The 16,476-nt window shown below is 36.9% G+C and overlaps 1 protein-coding gene across 1 annotated transcript in view; it reads right to left on the bottom strand.

Annotated features, from left to right (window-relative positions):
- Nucleotides 1-503: 503 nt before the first annotated feature.
- The window catches only part of LOC125666094 (mitogen-activated protein kinase kinase kinase 20-like), a 38,274-nt gene continuing 22,301 nt past the window's right edge, over nt 504-16,476 (bottom strand). Inside the window, exons 18-21 of the mRNA XM_048899211.2 lie at nt 6,421-6,546; nt 5,605-5,679; nt 5,067-5,343; nt 504-2,459 (exon numbers count right to left, since the gene is read on the bottom strand). Coding sequence (XP_048755168.2) covers nt 1,324-2,459; nt 5,067-5,343; nt 5,605-5,679; nt 6,421-6,546 — 1,614 coding nt within the window. The 3' untranslated portion in view covers nt 504-1,323. The remainder of the gene's footprint in view (nt 2,460-5,066; nt 5,344-5,604; nt 5,680-6,420; nt 6,547-16,476) is intronic.

The following is a 16,476-nucleotide window of genomic DNA, read 5'->3' on the forward strand; positions in this document are numbered from 1 at the left end:
CGTTGCTAAATTGTGGTGATGTTTCTATTCAAAAATGGATGAATTTGACTCTATAACATCTGCTGTTCACAAACAATAAAGGACATATATATATATATATATATATATATATATATATATATATATATATTAAATTCTCTTGACAATTGTTAATGAAACATTGTCGATTTCAATAAACATGAGAAGTACTTATGCATGCGCAAGCTGACCCGTGTTACCCTGTCAGGTTCCAATCTATAAATAAAGTTACGTCATCTATCTCCAGGTACAATCGATCGCTTCGGTCATATCCGTCAGGTCAAGAAATGAAAACTCCACCCTCGTTTTTTCTCGACTTGACGGACAAGGCCGAGCGATGATTCGATTGGCTCCGGTGAACATCCGGTTTAACTTCGCTTGTAGGTTCCACACAAACAACAAAACCCGCAGTTCATGATAGTTAGTAATAATTTCAGAATAATAATTATGGGGTATTGTTCGCACAAATACAACAGAAGACTGCATGAAAATTATCACAGATAGTTTATTTAAAAAATATACCCCAATGTGGTTCGTTTATTTCAAAAATATACCCCAGTATGGTTCATAAGGTAAAAATCGATTTAGAATATACATATATTAGTATGATACAATCATACGCATTCACATATCCATTGCATACAGCGAAATGAGATGAGTAAAATAAATATATGGACACCTACAAAAGAGTTCGACTAATTTCATATGTACACAATGAACACGTTGAAACATAAACCGGCAACACGTTACGGATTGTCTCCAATCTCGGTTTTGTAAATTACTTGTCATACCCATATCATCAGGTAAAATATAAGATATAGCAATAGCAAATTAAAATACTATCATAACATGTAAAAATCAATACAACTATAAGAAATGGTTAACTAGGAAACCGCACAGCAGCAATGCTTTCTATTGAAAATGCCGGTATTAACGAACGTATACCACGCATGAAGCCGTGTCATGTCCCCTCCCTCCCCCTCCCACTACAAAAGTTTCAGAAACACACCACGAGTGAGTAAATTAGGTAGCACCAGTCTTGCTCCTCAATTTTTCCACAGGTCAGAGGTCACTCCAATGATATCTGCCTAGGGCTGACTAGAGAGGACTGACTGAATGATATTGTCTTGTTCATTTGTCATGGATATGTCATGCATCGATGTCTCCATCATTACTTTATACCTTATGTCTGCCAAATAATCTACCGCTCTAGGCGTTATAAGTACACATTCTACTGTCATCTTCCTAGTACATATAAATCAATGGTACATGTATATACCGAGTCGAGTTTCATTTCAAAACCTCTTATTTATCGTAATTGTTCCCGGGACCGGCACCTCGCCGTACATATCCACCCCTACTCCTATTAAATCTGCCTCTCGCACCCCCGTCACTTGCCCCCCTGAGGTTTGGGGGCTGCTGCTCATATGAAGCATCCTCGTTAAACTTCGCGCCGCGATATCCGTAAGACCCTCTTCCTCTTTCACTGCTTGCGTTGCGGTTGTCAGGGGCACCATCGAGGCGGTCCGTTCTGGGCTTGGGGTCACTGATACTTCTTTGGTAATCATCACTGAGTTTTCTGTGATAATTACCGCTATGGGGACGCCCCCTACCGGTTCCTCTACTTCCGCTAGAAAATGGCCGTCTTTCTTGCATCCCGCGTTTGAATTGACCTCGATGCTGGCCTGCGGAGTTACTTCTTTCACTTTGAACTCTTTCGTTCCTTTTCCAGTCGTGATGATATCCTCTATCTGAACTTCCTCTGTAGTACTGGCCTCGTTCGAATGGCCTCTCATGAAAAGTTTGTCTACTTTCACTTTGGCCCCTTCCTCTATAATGCCCGACATTAGCGTGCCTACTTTCATCGTCTCTTCTCTGATATCGAGGCTGCAGTACCCCATCGCTATGGTGACGAGACCTGACAGCGCTGTGTGTCTGTTCGTTTATCCTACCCTTACAACTGCTACAAACAGACGCATACGTCTTTTCATTGCTTGCTTTGTGCTCACTAAACCCACTCTCAGCGCTATTCGCCTCAGTGCTGTTCGAAGAGTCCGACCCGGTCAGATTAAAACTCACTTTGGGCTCACCAAGTTCATCACGATTTGATTTCGTTGCTGTTACTGGAGTATTTTCACCCACGTAACCTTGAAGATTAAACTGCCAAGGGGACTGGTTTTGGTGAGGAGAGGCGGTCACAGAACCGTAACCTGACGACAAATGACCAGGACTTGTCTGTGATAAACCTGAGGTCAGTTTAGTAACACTTGGCTGAGCGGCATCTGAGAGATTAGCAGGGGAGGTCATAGAGTGATGCAAGTGTCTCGGGACTGAGTATAGAACCAGAGGGGTTCCGGGGATCGGCTTTACGCTGAGTGACGTTGTTGGTGATGGCCCTGAGGGTCTTCTTCCGGACACCACGCCCGACCAAACATCCGGAGCTAAAATAGAATGAGATTTCCTTAAGGTGGCTCATTACACCTAGATTTTATTTAATGGCTCATTAAAACTCCTCAAACGAAGTATGATTTCACCATCGGAAAAGTGATTCAAGCTCTCAAAATAAAATAACCAGATTTCAGGAATATTGTTGGTTTGAAACGAACCAGAGAAAAAAAAAAAGTACCGATCCCGATCAAAATTTATAGAAATGACCAAAATAATCATATTGCTGATAATTTTATGCATTTTACACAGAGAAATGAGTTTGCTTTATACATTTCTTTTTAAATTTGTAAACCATTTTACAACAAGGGAATGTAGTTTTCTGATTGCAATGTTCTCTACACCACTTTATAATTCCAATTGGGCTTGGTTCAGAATTGAAACATCGCAAAATTTATTGATTTTGGCCATTTCATTTCAATTTCTTTTTCATCTATACAAGTATATTTGTCTGATATATAACTTTTTAACTGACATGTTTCTTGAAGTTTATAGTCATAGATTTAGAAAAAATATTAACAAATAACATTTTTAACTTTCATGAATATTTTTTAGTTTAAAAACTTAGAACATTTATATCAGTATTTCAGGCATGTTTTATTAGATATAATTTATATCGTGTATCAAATCAAAAAGAAGTTTAGATTTTAAAATCCCCAATTTGCAAATAAAACATCCTTTTTATCAATCTGGAAAAAAAACCCCACATGCACACACACAAAATTAATATCAAATAATTGGGAGTCTGATGGTGAAATTCTACTTGATACACATTTTTTAACACGCCATTACCTAAAATGTCGGTGTAATGAGCCACCTTAAACTTAATATCTCTTACACAATTAACAAAACTGCAAAAGAACTAGCATTTTGAGAAAATAGTGTTGCTAAATATCGTCATATTGCGAGATATTAAAATTATTTTATAAATAACGTCATATTGCGAAATATTAAAATAAATATCGTCCTATTGTGAGATATTAAAATAAATATCGTCCTATTGCGAGATATTAAAATAAATATCGTCCTATTGCGAGATATTGAAATAAATATCGTCATATTGTGATATATTAAAATAAATATCGTCATATTGCGAGATATTAAAATAAATATCGTCATATTGCGAGATATCAAAATAAATATCGTCATATTGTGATATATTAAAATAAATATCGTCATATTGCAATATATTAAAATTCATTGCTGTACATTATTTACCTGGAGAAAAATGAATTGAATAAAATTGTGTTCAAAACTCATAAAATTGCAATATTTGTGATGTATGCATGATTAGATTGATTTTTAAGATAGACTGATGTTTTAAAGAAGTGACCTGAGAGAGAGAGAGAGAGAGAGAGAGAGAGAGAGAGAGAGAGACAAAAAAACCCCATTGCAAGTTTGCAACACGATCATAATGTTTTTATATTTCGCATTTCTACTGTTAAATATCTCTAAATGAATTCTTATCATCAATATTAACACCTGCACCTGAAAAAAAAATCTTTTAATGTAAAATTTTCTGTGTATCAGTTAAACGCTACTAGCACGTGTCATGTTTACCCCGCGGATTTACATCACTAGAATATTGTTTGAAATAATGTTCTGTTCCTAAATCTGCATTTCCGCGTTCTACTGCTGGGTCCACAGAGATTAAGCCCATAAATGATATCACAAGAGTTCGGGCAAAAAAAACCACGGGCTTAGCCCCTGTGGCCGGGTCTACTACATGTGCGTTTGTATAAAATATGAAGGGTATACATGTATTTTGAAAACTTTTCAATTAACATTTCACAATAAAAACATTGTAACATTAAAATATAAAAGATGTAGGTCTGTTGTGACCTTGACTTTTGGTCCCATGACACCAACATATATCGGTGTTTCCCTTTATAACAGCAGGTACGAAATATGAAAGCTTTTTTACACTGTACATATATTGAAGACAAATTGTGTCACAACGACTGACAAACGGACGTAAAATATGATTCTTACAGGACTTCCGGCCCAGAAAATCCGAGGCTCTCGGTTCTGACTAACAATTGGGACACGTCATTCACAACACGGGGAATATCAGCACCCGTGAATTTCCATTTTAACAATTTCTCCTTATCACAACAATGGCAATCGTAAAGCAAATACATTGCATTGTCAATTGCGAAATAAAGCTAGTAATCTTAGTGCTGATTTATTTAATCACGTTCTTAGGGAAAATCCCAATTGTGATATGTGTCAAAATAGTTCTGAAACAACACTTCTTGATATTCATACCTAAATTACTCTTGTCAGTCATGCATTAAGTTGTAAATTATTATAGAATTTGAATGATATCGCTATAATCTATATCATATTACTGTTACCAAACAGTCTAATTGTTATTATTCATCTGTAATTATACAAACATGTAATCAAACATATCTGTATGACCTTGACCATGTACTTGTATGGAGAAGGCTTAGAGACACTGCCTGTGGTCTAATCCATTTATGTTTTATACATTTTATCATGTATAAAACACTTCGTGCTCGGTCGATATATCTCTATGGATCGACCTCATGAAAGGGCTATATTGTATAATATTGTTTAAATCAACAATTTCTCCTTACCCTTTGACGGGGGTATTTTCGGAACAGCCGTGTTTTGGAACTCCCTCTTCAGCCAATCGCCCTTTAACTGTGGCGTTGAGAAGTGAGCTTGTGGCGTTGAGAAGTGGGCTTGTGGCGTCGGGTAGTTAGGAGGTTTGGTGACCGCTGTGGGTGACGTGTCTGTCTGTTTGTGAGTGGTTTGGTGAAGGATCAGAGTAAGCACTTTTTGATGGGAGGTAGTTGCCTTGCCGTCCACGAGATGCGTGTACTTGATGGATTTGGGCTTTTTCACCGTCGACTGCAAACATCAAAGTTTAATGACCCTTTATAAGCAGCAAGCAGACTCTAACAAAAGAACTGAACTAAGATTAATTTGCAGAATAGAAGCTAATTTTGCCACTGTAGGACAAAGTCGTAATATTAAAACAGCACTGAATTAAAGGACATAAAAACATGCATATTACGACAAGAAACTAGAGGCATATTTCAAGCTCCATACAATATGACATTTGCATCAATTTGGTGTAATTTAATCGAATTTAATGTTCTGACGCCTTACTTCAAATCGAACTGTGCAATCCACAGTCATGTCGTCGACGATGCCAGTGCACCATTTCTCCATTATAAATGGCGGCTGTTAGGAAAGAGAAACACAACATGTAAAATGCAATCTATCATCTGTACAAAAACACACAAACAAAAACACAAACACAAACACAAACAAAAACACAAACCTGCACTGTACAACTGTACAACAGAACATGTAAAATGCAATCTATCATCTGTACAAAAACACACAAACAAAAACACAAACCTGCACTGTACAACAGAACATGTAAAATACAATCTATCATCTGTACAAAAACACACAAACAAAAACACACAAACAAAAACCTGCACTGTACAACAAAGAATATTACATGCTATCTCTAGTGCGTCTTGTTCTTGCGCATGTACAATGTGATGAAAGTGAAAGTGAACAACCTCATCAGAAGCTTAACATGGACAAGAGAGAATTCTTCATACGACAGTTCTTTACTTTGTCTGTAATGTATACTGCCATTTCTTTGATGGGGAACATTCTTAAGATTATCGCTAAATCTCTCTCTCTCTCTCTCTCTCCTTTCTCTCTCTCTGGTATATATTTATCTAAATCAGTAATACTGATAAGTGTTATCGTACCTTTCAGAAAAGTGGTTGTAAATTGAAAAATAAACGGTTATGACGTCACAATTTTCTTCTCCTTCCAAAACGATGACAACCTCATCAAAATGATGACAGATACCCAGGAATTGATGACGGACAAAGAATTCAGTACGGCGTGCTAATTACTTGAATAGGAGATAATCATCTTCCTCAGGAATTTAATACCTACATGAGATATGTGAAAGGTTCCATAAAAGACACTATCAAACACGACGTCCTTGATGAAGGTTAGAGGCTGGACATCATCATCCTCGTCATCATTGTCCAGCTCCATGTACATCTTCCATTTATGGTCCTAAAACAAAGTTATTCTGATACAGATCATCTCTAATAGATCTAGCTCCAACAGTAAAACATTTTATCTTTCACCTGTACTCCTATACCAAACTATTACAATCTACCATCGTCCCGTGGGGATTTGGGTTAGAAAAGGTCCTCAGTAGCCCCTTGCTAAGAGGCGACTAAATGGGGCGGTCTTTCGGACGAGACCACAAAAACCGAGGCCCCGTGTTACAGCAGATGTGACACGAGAAAGACCCCCTCCCTCTCTGCTCAATGACTGTAAGCGCCGAGCATAGGCCTAAATTTTGTAGCCCTACACCTGTAATGGTGACGCCTCCATATGAGTGAAATTTTTTCGATATCTGTCATCTACATGTAGTAGATCAATTCCAAGCACATGTACATTTTTCTAGAACAAAGTTATCATCATTAAATATATATGCTGTTCTGTCTGCATATCCATTCGGTTAATGCTAATTTATCTATTTCTACATTTGTAACTTTTGAGAACTGACTCGAAATAAATCTAAAAAAAAAAAAATAAAAAAAATAAAACCCCAACATATCGTTGACTAACTTAAAATGAAATGCATGATAAAAAGAAACCCACAGGTCGTACACCATAATTTGGAATATGCACTTTCGGAGAACATAAATCTTAAAACAAATGGACGATCTTAAAAACTAGGATGAACACTTGTTTCCTGATTAATAGCTTTAAAAAAGATAAAAATTTTGACATTTGAGGAATGATATGAATATTTAATAGACAGTGCCCCAAACGAGGGAAACTAGTAAACTACGGGGAAAAAACCCCCGATAAAACATGTCTTTAAAACATAAATTAGATTTCATATATCTACAGGACAGCCCAAAAACTCCTGTAGGAAGACGTCTAGTGATTAGTTTCTTTGACTTCTGATAACTCTGGAGATGACTTTTGCTCGCATCTGTCAACAATGCATTATTGCATTATTTGTATTCTTTTGATTTTTAAAAGGTTACAAGAGACTCTTAGAGGTCTGCGTCAATTGGATTGAATCCAGCAGTGAACCTAAGCAATCATCACCAATAAAAACTACATCTATATAAAAACTAGCACTGCTCCTACATTATGTATAGGAGCGAAAGAGAGTAAAAACGAGGAGTATATGAAGCCCGAGGAGAGCCATGTCGGAGAACTTAAAGAAGACCAGGGGGAAATAAAAAAAATATTCCATGTGCACTTTATCAAGTTTGTGGAGAATTGATGCGAAATCGCAGCATGGGGAAGCAAATATTAGCCCTGATAAATTATAGCGAACACGGAGACCCGCAGCGACGGTGACATGCTGATGGAATGACATTGAACACAACTCCAAAAAAAAAAAGTTTCATATCTTTAAAAAACCTGAGCGGTAAAAATAGAATGAAATGCAAGACACTCCGATAATAGTGACTATTAACTTTCCGCGATTGATGTATTCATTGGTGAGAAATCAACACACATATTATTTGTTTATGCACATTATCTTTTTGTGGATTGCAAACAAATATACGGTGTATGTTAAGGGACGTAGAGACCCCCCTTTTTAATTACATAAAGATTCCTTAAAATCATGAATAAAGCAAATTCGGAGTAGCAAAATCCCAAAATCTTGTAGTTTCGCCTCCTCCCCCTCCCCCCCAGCCTTCATCAACTTTTGCGCCGCAACTTTTGACCCACAGGCGACCCCTTCGTCCCCGTCTTTCCGGTGTGGGACCTCGTTCCACCCCCGTAAATCATTGACCTCACCCTAGTCCAAAAAAACAACAACAAAACACCAAAACAAAAACACACCAACCTAAACCCGTTTATATGTTTATTTGATTTGATTTGAACATATTTCATTGTATAAGTGCATATTATACAAATGGTTCTTTGAACTTACGGAGTTCTCGGTTTTGACGTCAACCAAAAAACCACACATCAGAATAAAGAAGCTACACTAAGCAAGGAAATGAAAATCAAGAGAGAGAGAGAGAGAGAGAGAGAGAGAGAGAGAGAGGTTATAAAAATTGATACCAAAAGGCAAAAATCGACGAGAAAAATCCGCAGTTAAACAATGTGGCATGGACAGTGCGTCTCGGATTGTCAATTTGATTTAGTTCAATAAAACCTTTCACAGGAAGTCGTCGCGAAAATTAACATGGTAATTTGAATGTAAAATTGATAAAGACGGAGACAAATTGAATTTATACCATCACCAGGTATTACAACTCGGCACTTTCTCATGTCTTAGGGCAGGAGAGACCGCACGGAATAGAAACGAGAAATAGATCAAATAAAAAAAATATCACCTTAACAGTGGAAAAGTGCGTGCCACAGAGCCGCCTCAGACTTCTATTATTCTAAGGTCTGATTATAGTTTCTTTTTTTTTTCTAACCCACAAGGTCAAAAACACAAAATCTATATTTTGTTTCCTTGCAATGACTGCTCGATGCTGCAATATTAAGGTGGATGGGACGTTTTTCTGTACTAAACAAGCTTTCCGTGACATTTCAGGTACAATTCACTTGCATCCCATCTTTTTCTCTCTACATAACAATAAAACAAACTTGGGGTCTTGGGGGTATATTACCAGGTGTGTTTTAAAGTTTCAATGAATGAATGAAAGGGTCAGCTCCTGCGTATTACAGATGTACCTACACTACGATGTAATGGCCACGGTAGCAAAGAAGGGGGACATTTGGGATCAATCGAAGATTGAACCCGGGCCCCCTGGATTACTAGATTAAGTTAAGATATCTAACGACTGCTCTAACCAGGCCGATATATACACTAGACAGTCTATCTATTCAGCAACATTAATACAATATCAAATTTACACCTATATTTCGGAAATCATAAGAACTCTTCTATCGAGGAGATAAAAACAGTTTTTAAGGTTTTTTCCCTTTAATTCTTGCTACATGTACAACGAGGTCTATATATACTCCAAACTCCCACCACAGTTCGTTTGCACACCAACAAACGCGAAGACGCAGGGAACTATGGGTAATGTGCTGTCTCCTCTCTCCTCTTCGTAAACAGTGTGTGTTTTCTGAACCTTTCTAAAACATTGCAATTAAGTTGTTTTGTATATTACCAAGAACCATACAATTTGTGATTGGTAGAAAATGTATGATGTGAAAATTCTAATTTATTCCATTGGTTGAAATTCTGTTCAACGCGAGGGATATAATTTCCTGATGATCTAATTTACGTAACACTTAACAATTTTACAGGATTTTCGATCTTAAAAAAGAGAGAAAAATCGAAGAGAAGAAAAAATAAAATAAAAATTGCAACATAATAAAACTGACATTTTAATCTTATTCCCGAATAACAACTATCAAAAACGTTTCTATAATTCAACAAATAACAGAAATGGTCTTTTTGCATGCAAACCGCTAAACTTAAAATTCTCTTGATAAAATTTGGACAATTTTCAGCTATTTAGTAGTATTTGTTTCTTGCTGTGTGAAAAATTAAACACGCTAAACATCTGCTTTTCACTGGGGGGTTTTTAATGCAAGAAACAATGGTTTCTATTTTTAGTACAAATACGTCTACTTCAAGGTCATACTAGAAAAAGTATTGCACAGAAGTTTCTAGTAGTTTTTTTTTTTTTTAATCTTTGCTTTATATAAGATTTACCCTTTTAGAAAAGTTTGAATATGTAGTCATTTAATAAAAATATAAATATTTAAAGCAGATCATACATTTATATAAGTTTATTGTACAAGGTTGTTCGTAATGATGGCAAGCTTTGATAAAAGCTATACTTGTTATTAACATGGTTTACAATTACTAAAATGCATGGGGGATTTCATCATTTCTAGGAAATATTTATTGTAAGAAAAACAAACATTTTTTTTATTCGTATATTGATTTAAAATAAAAATGTTTTGCATTTGGATTTGTTTTTTCATCTTGCAGGAAAACCTCTAGAAGATGCGATCGTTTTTCCTCTCGTCATACAGAGAACAGCGGTCGGCTTTTATTTAAACCTCGAGGCAGTCTCGTCATACAGAAAGACCGGTAAACCTAGCGGTAGTTTCGTCACAATCGGAACTCCTCGAATGTCTCGCGCACTCGACATAGATCCAACTGGCAATGCATCGAATTCATTCATGGATGCCATCGTATTACATCCGAGATCTATGTCGAGTGCGTGAGACATTCAGTTGGCAATGCATCAAATTCACTCATGGATGCCATCGTATTACATCCGAGATCTATGTCGAGTGCGCGAGACATTCGAGGAGTTCCGATTGAGTCTCGTCATACAGCGAAAGCACCCATCCGCTTTCATTAAACCTCCCGGTAGTCTCGTCATACTGCGAGATCAGCCGTCGGCTTTCATTAAACCTCGAGGCAGTCTCAACATACAGAGAAACCAGTCGTCGACTTTTACAAAATCTAGCGGTAGTCTCGTCATACAGCGAGATCAGCCGTCGGCTTTCATTAAACCTCACCGAGACCATCGTCCCTCGGATTAGTCTTATCATACAGCGAAAGCAGCCGTCTGCTCGGTATTCTCATAATGTCAGCTTTCTATAAAAACTCACACGGACAGTCTTCCCGCAGTCTCGCTGTTTATAACGAGATGAGCCGTCACCGGGATTCCTACAACACTCTCACCCCAATCCCAGATCAAACATGTTTGGACAAAGAATGATTAAAGTCATAACTAATACACACTATGCAGAGTCGACTTTTCTGCGTTGCTGTCCCTCGTGTTAACTACATTCCTCCTTCCCCGCTGTCATCAGGTAGCATGGTTGTTTAACATGTTCAAAGAATAAACGAATAAATTGCCGCAATTCCTGTTTCACAACATGCACACAAAGGAACTACATACCCCAAGTAACATTATTTCAAAATAATCATCACAAAGCACCTTTGTCTGGGACACAATTATACATACTATCTAAATCGTTGTAATTTTTTTTTAAATATACCAGCAGTAAAACTTTAAAAAAAAGAAGAAGATATTGTGCATGTATCAGTACGGTTGCTCAATATCTATTGTACTCTCTCTCCCCCCCCCCCCAAATATTGATTTTATGACTGACAATCTTGGAAAAGACCCGAGGGAGGCGGGGGGTGGGGGTCCGGATTGATAAAGGCGACTGTAATTAACTTACTAAGTGTTTCGTCTCTGCGCACTCTTCTCAGTAATGCGGATCGTGAAGACGAAAGACATTGAGCAAGGGTCGTGCCGTGTTCTAAATCCTTGTCGACAAGCTCCTCTCGGGCGATTAAGATACATGACTTTAATTTAATATTCTGGAGTAAAAACCTGCCGCTTTCAAGGAACTGTGGAATGTAGCTTTCATAGGACGTCTTAATTCCAAAATAAACAGAAAATTAAAACATCCGTCTTTCATAAATTGCCGTCTAAATCAATCTATTTTACCCCAGATGCGCCGAATGCACTTAAAAAATCTCGTCTTCTGTTGAAGAGCGTAAAAAAGGAAACTCTTGTTCACTGCCAAAAGTTGATGAATGATTTTATAATAGATAGTGTAAGTTAGTACAAGATTGGCATGTGTAAACACTGGAAATTGACCGGGCACTTGTCTTAAATGACAAAAAGAATGCCGGGGAAAGATTCCCCCCTTAGAAGTCGCGTGTAACACGAAGTGAAAAAACAAACGCGCACTACAGGTTTTCTTACTGGGTGAAATCAATCATCTACAATCATGAAAATGTGTTTCCCACAAACTTTTAAGAAGCCTTAATCACAATGCGAATTAAAAAGCATACGTTTTATCTTTAAAGGCGCTTCTCTAAATTTAGGGAGACTTTTTTTTCCGATCGAGAACAAAATTAATTCCTTCTGCAACGTCTATCTTATGTCAAATAATCCCATGATCCTTCATAATAAAATTAAAAGCTGACCCAAGGACGCTTCCAGATTTTCGTTCAAAATATAGTCCCAAAAATGGCACACAAAAAAAATTTAAACAAGAGGCCTATGGGGCCACATCACTCACCTTGGCCCTGCTTTGTTCAGTTGTATGTGACATGTAAAAGAGTGTTTTCAATCTTTACTCTCATGAAAATTTGTGACCCCATATTGTGACCTCAACCTAGCCCTAAAGAGTAGCAACAAACCCAAACTTGAATTCACACATGATGGAAATGCCTCAATACCAATGACTAACATGACCTTGCTCTTATGGAGAAGGTCAAGGTCACAGAGTATCAAATGAAAGGTCTTGCTATAAGAAATCTGTACAAAATAAAAAAGCTCTACATTAAATAGTTCAGGAAATATTGAACAGTAAGTAAACCTTCAACTTCAAGGTCAATGTCACAAGGTTAAACCTTTGGTATAATAAAAAAAAGTCTTATCACAAATAATACACATGAGAGCCCATTCAAGCGTTATGAGCATGGTTAAAGTTTTGAACAGAAAGACAGACAGGACAAAAACAACATTCCCCTTCATAAGGGAGATTGTGAGTTTGAGCTCCCCTTGTGTCATGGCTGCACACTCAAGACATAAACTTTCGAATATATGACCTTAAAAATGGAGGTCCAGTGTCACGGCAGGCGTTGGCACAGCTCTCACTGCTGCAGTTGAGCACTAAGTCGAGATTAATTTTGTGGTACTTCACCTCTAGCTGGTGCCATCTAAATATGAGTGAAAAATTCCCCACAGGACATAAAACAACAAACTAATCAATCTAAGGTGGGCTAAAACTAGAAGCCCATGGGCCACATCGCTCACCTGAGTAACCTTGGATCACGTTTAAAGATTCACAATAAAAATTTGATGGCCCTTGATTTGAACAAACTTGAACCCCCTTCACCCAAGGATGATTTGTACCAAGTTTGATTGAAATTGGCCTACTGCTTTTAGAGATGTTTTTTTAAAATTTTGTCGGTGTATTTTCACTATTTTGCTATTATCTCCCCTTGGAGAAGGGTGTTGCCCCTCATTTGAAGAAACTTGAATCACTTTAACCCAAGGCCGGATGATCTGTGTAAAGTTTGATGATTGAAATTGGCCAAGTGGTTCTGGAGAAGAAGATGAAAATATGAAAATTTTACAACAAAACAAATTTAAAGATAGGTGTCCAGGTAGCCTAGTGGTTAACGCACTCGCTTCTCAGCGCTGCAACCCGAGTTTGATCCCCATGATCGGCAGTGGTTGTATGTGAGAAGGTATGGCGGTCACCCGCTCCGACACATGGGTTTCCTCTCACTAAAAGACCCCCTAGTAGCACCAACATCCATGCAAGTCGGTAAATAGCTAGTATATAGCTAAATAAGCTAATGTTCATTGTTGATTATGTATGTCCGACTTTGAAAATGAAGATTATTGATTTTATTTATTACACAGGGGCTAAGCCCGTTTTGGGCCCGAACTCTGTGATACCATAAATATATTGGGCCCGAACTCTGTGATACCATAAATATATTTATGGTATCACAGAGTTCGGGCCCAAAACGGGCTTAGCCCCTGTGATTTATTATAATGGAAAGTTTTGATCAGAAAAGCTCACTTGAGCATTTGGCTCAGGTGAGCTAAAAACCATGTCCTACAAGTAAGTCTTGGGAATATATCTGTGATGAAAGCCATTCGTTTTTGGCACTTGTAAGAAAATTGAATTGCATCACAAAGCAAAACGCGAACAGTGGACGGTGTAGTTCTTGTTAAAGTGAAACAGTTGTGACACACACGGCTTGGAAAATGGTGCCATTCTGGGCAGGCCACAATCACAATGACAAAGGCACCCCCCATATAACCATGTTAATCTGTTTCTTTGGTGACTCTAAGTCATTCCCCATTACTGGACGAGCAGCTGACAGGGAAATCTGGCTGTCTACTACACACAGAAATCTTATCTCTAAGGCATTCTTTGACTTATCTTTTGTACAAGGCAGTGTTTGGGAGTTATTTCTGCAGATGAGGAGAAAAAGAATCCTGCTCTGTAGTCAGATCTGATTCAATCTGACAGTAGAACTTCCCGAGGCTTGTACGCAGAGGGCAATAAAATTATTCTCAGGTGCTACTCGTACAGAAGCCAGCAAAATAACAAGCCCCCCAGCAACAAAACTACGGTCATTTTAATCTGAGTGTTCCATGGAATGCAAAAAAAAACCCCCTCCCCCAGGCACTTTCTTGTAACATTATGGCCCCATCCAGACACATGGATATAGTGAGGCAGACACCATAAACAAGATATCAATGGATAGAAGAAAAAAAAAATGGCAAAAGACTCCACAAGTGTAAAACACATTGTACACGTTTTCATTTTTGACCCAAAATGGACATTATACATGGCATTGATTCTTCATTGGTTAATTTGTTCCATATCTTATTGATCAGAGTCAGATCTCAATTTGAATTTTAATCACCACTAGCTGCAATAATGTAGCCCTCTACGAGTTTTTTTTATTCTGACGTTTTTGGGATAAAAAAAAAAATCTGAGAGGGCTACATTACTGCAGTTAAATTACCACTGATACAAAGAATATCACAAAATCACATGTTATGTACATGTAGTACATGCAACATGCTTTCTACATCATTTAACTTACAAACTTGAAATGTGGTAAGTTTTTAACATAGAATTTAACAGATTTCCGTTAGTTTAAAATAAAACTATATATGGAGTTTTTTTTGGACAGGAAGTAGTGTGAACTATATTTAGCACAAAGTCTCAAAAAGACAAAACTGTAAACATTGAGTAGTAAATCACACACTTAATTTCAGCTAAGCATGGTGATAAGAATTGTGGAAAACCAAGTGGGACAGACGAACACACAGACATGAAGAAACCTATCCTCCCTCTCGATTCTAAAAATAAGGGAAACGCTACAACGAGGCAGGGAAATTTCATTCCTAAAAATACTGCAAAGGCTTCTGAACAGATCACAAATCTTCAAGGATATTCCATTTCATTAAAACTTTGTCAGGAAGGATGATGAAGAAAAGTAAATAATTAATAAAAATATACATGTGCACATGTATCAGAGTCAGAAAAGTAAATAATTAATAAAAATATACATGTGCACATGTATCAGTGTCAGAAAAAGTCATAATAATTAATAGAAATATACATGTGCACATGTATCAGTGTCAGAAAAAGTAAATAATTAATAAAAATATACATGTGCACATGTATCAGAGTCAGAAAAGTAAATAATTAATAAAAATATACATGTGCACATGTATCAGTGTCAGAAAAAGTCATAATAATTAATAGAAATATACATGTGCACATGTATCAGTGTCAGAAAAAGTAAATAATTAATAAAAATATACATGTGCACATGTATCAGAGTCAGAAAAGTAAATAATTAATAAAAATATACATGTGCACATGTATCAGAGTCAGTAAAGGTCACATTCACTGATGTCAAAACTGCACATAACGTGTAACCATTATCATATTGTTTACCACTGAGTTGATCTGCAGCTAGACCTAGGTGTCCTAATTAAGGCTAATACTCTAGGAATTTTTTTTATACTAACCTCTGAACTTTTGCCCAAAGTGATTGTTCTTTAATTAAGAGTTAAAAGGGCATGGACACGATTTGAGGTGAGAATTTTCAAGTTTTATTTTTACATTTTAAAAGTTTAGAATGCTTAACTAAGGTATTTCTAATGGTCAGCAAAAATTTGAATGTCAGTTGCGAGGTACATAGGAGATACAGAGCTCATAGTTCTTTGTAATGTAAATAATTAAGGTTTGTGTCCTGTTTTTATTTACATATAGGCTAAATATATCAGTAAAAATTTGTTTAAAGCAGATTTTTTAATTTGTAAATTAATTCTGAACATATTTTGATAGTATAGAGTGTTTAGCACATCTCATTTTGTTTTAAACTTGTTATTTTGTATTAAGCAATCTATATGTAAACAAAAAATGACATGAGCCTTGTTTACTGTGAGTGCTGTATCTCACTTATAATTCAAA

Source organism: Ostrea edulis, chromosome 10 (assembly GCF_947568905.1).
Source record: "Ostrea edulis chromosome 10, xbOstEdul1.1, whole genome shotgun sequence".
Taxonomy (NCBI): domain Eukaryota; kingdom Metazoa; phylum Mollusca; class Bivalvia; order Ostreida; family Ostreidae; genus Ostrea; species Ostrea edulis.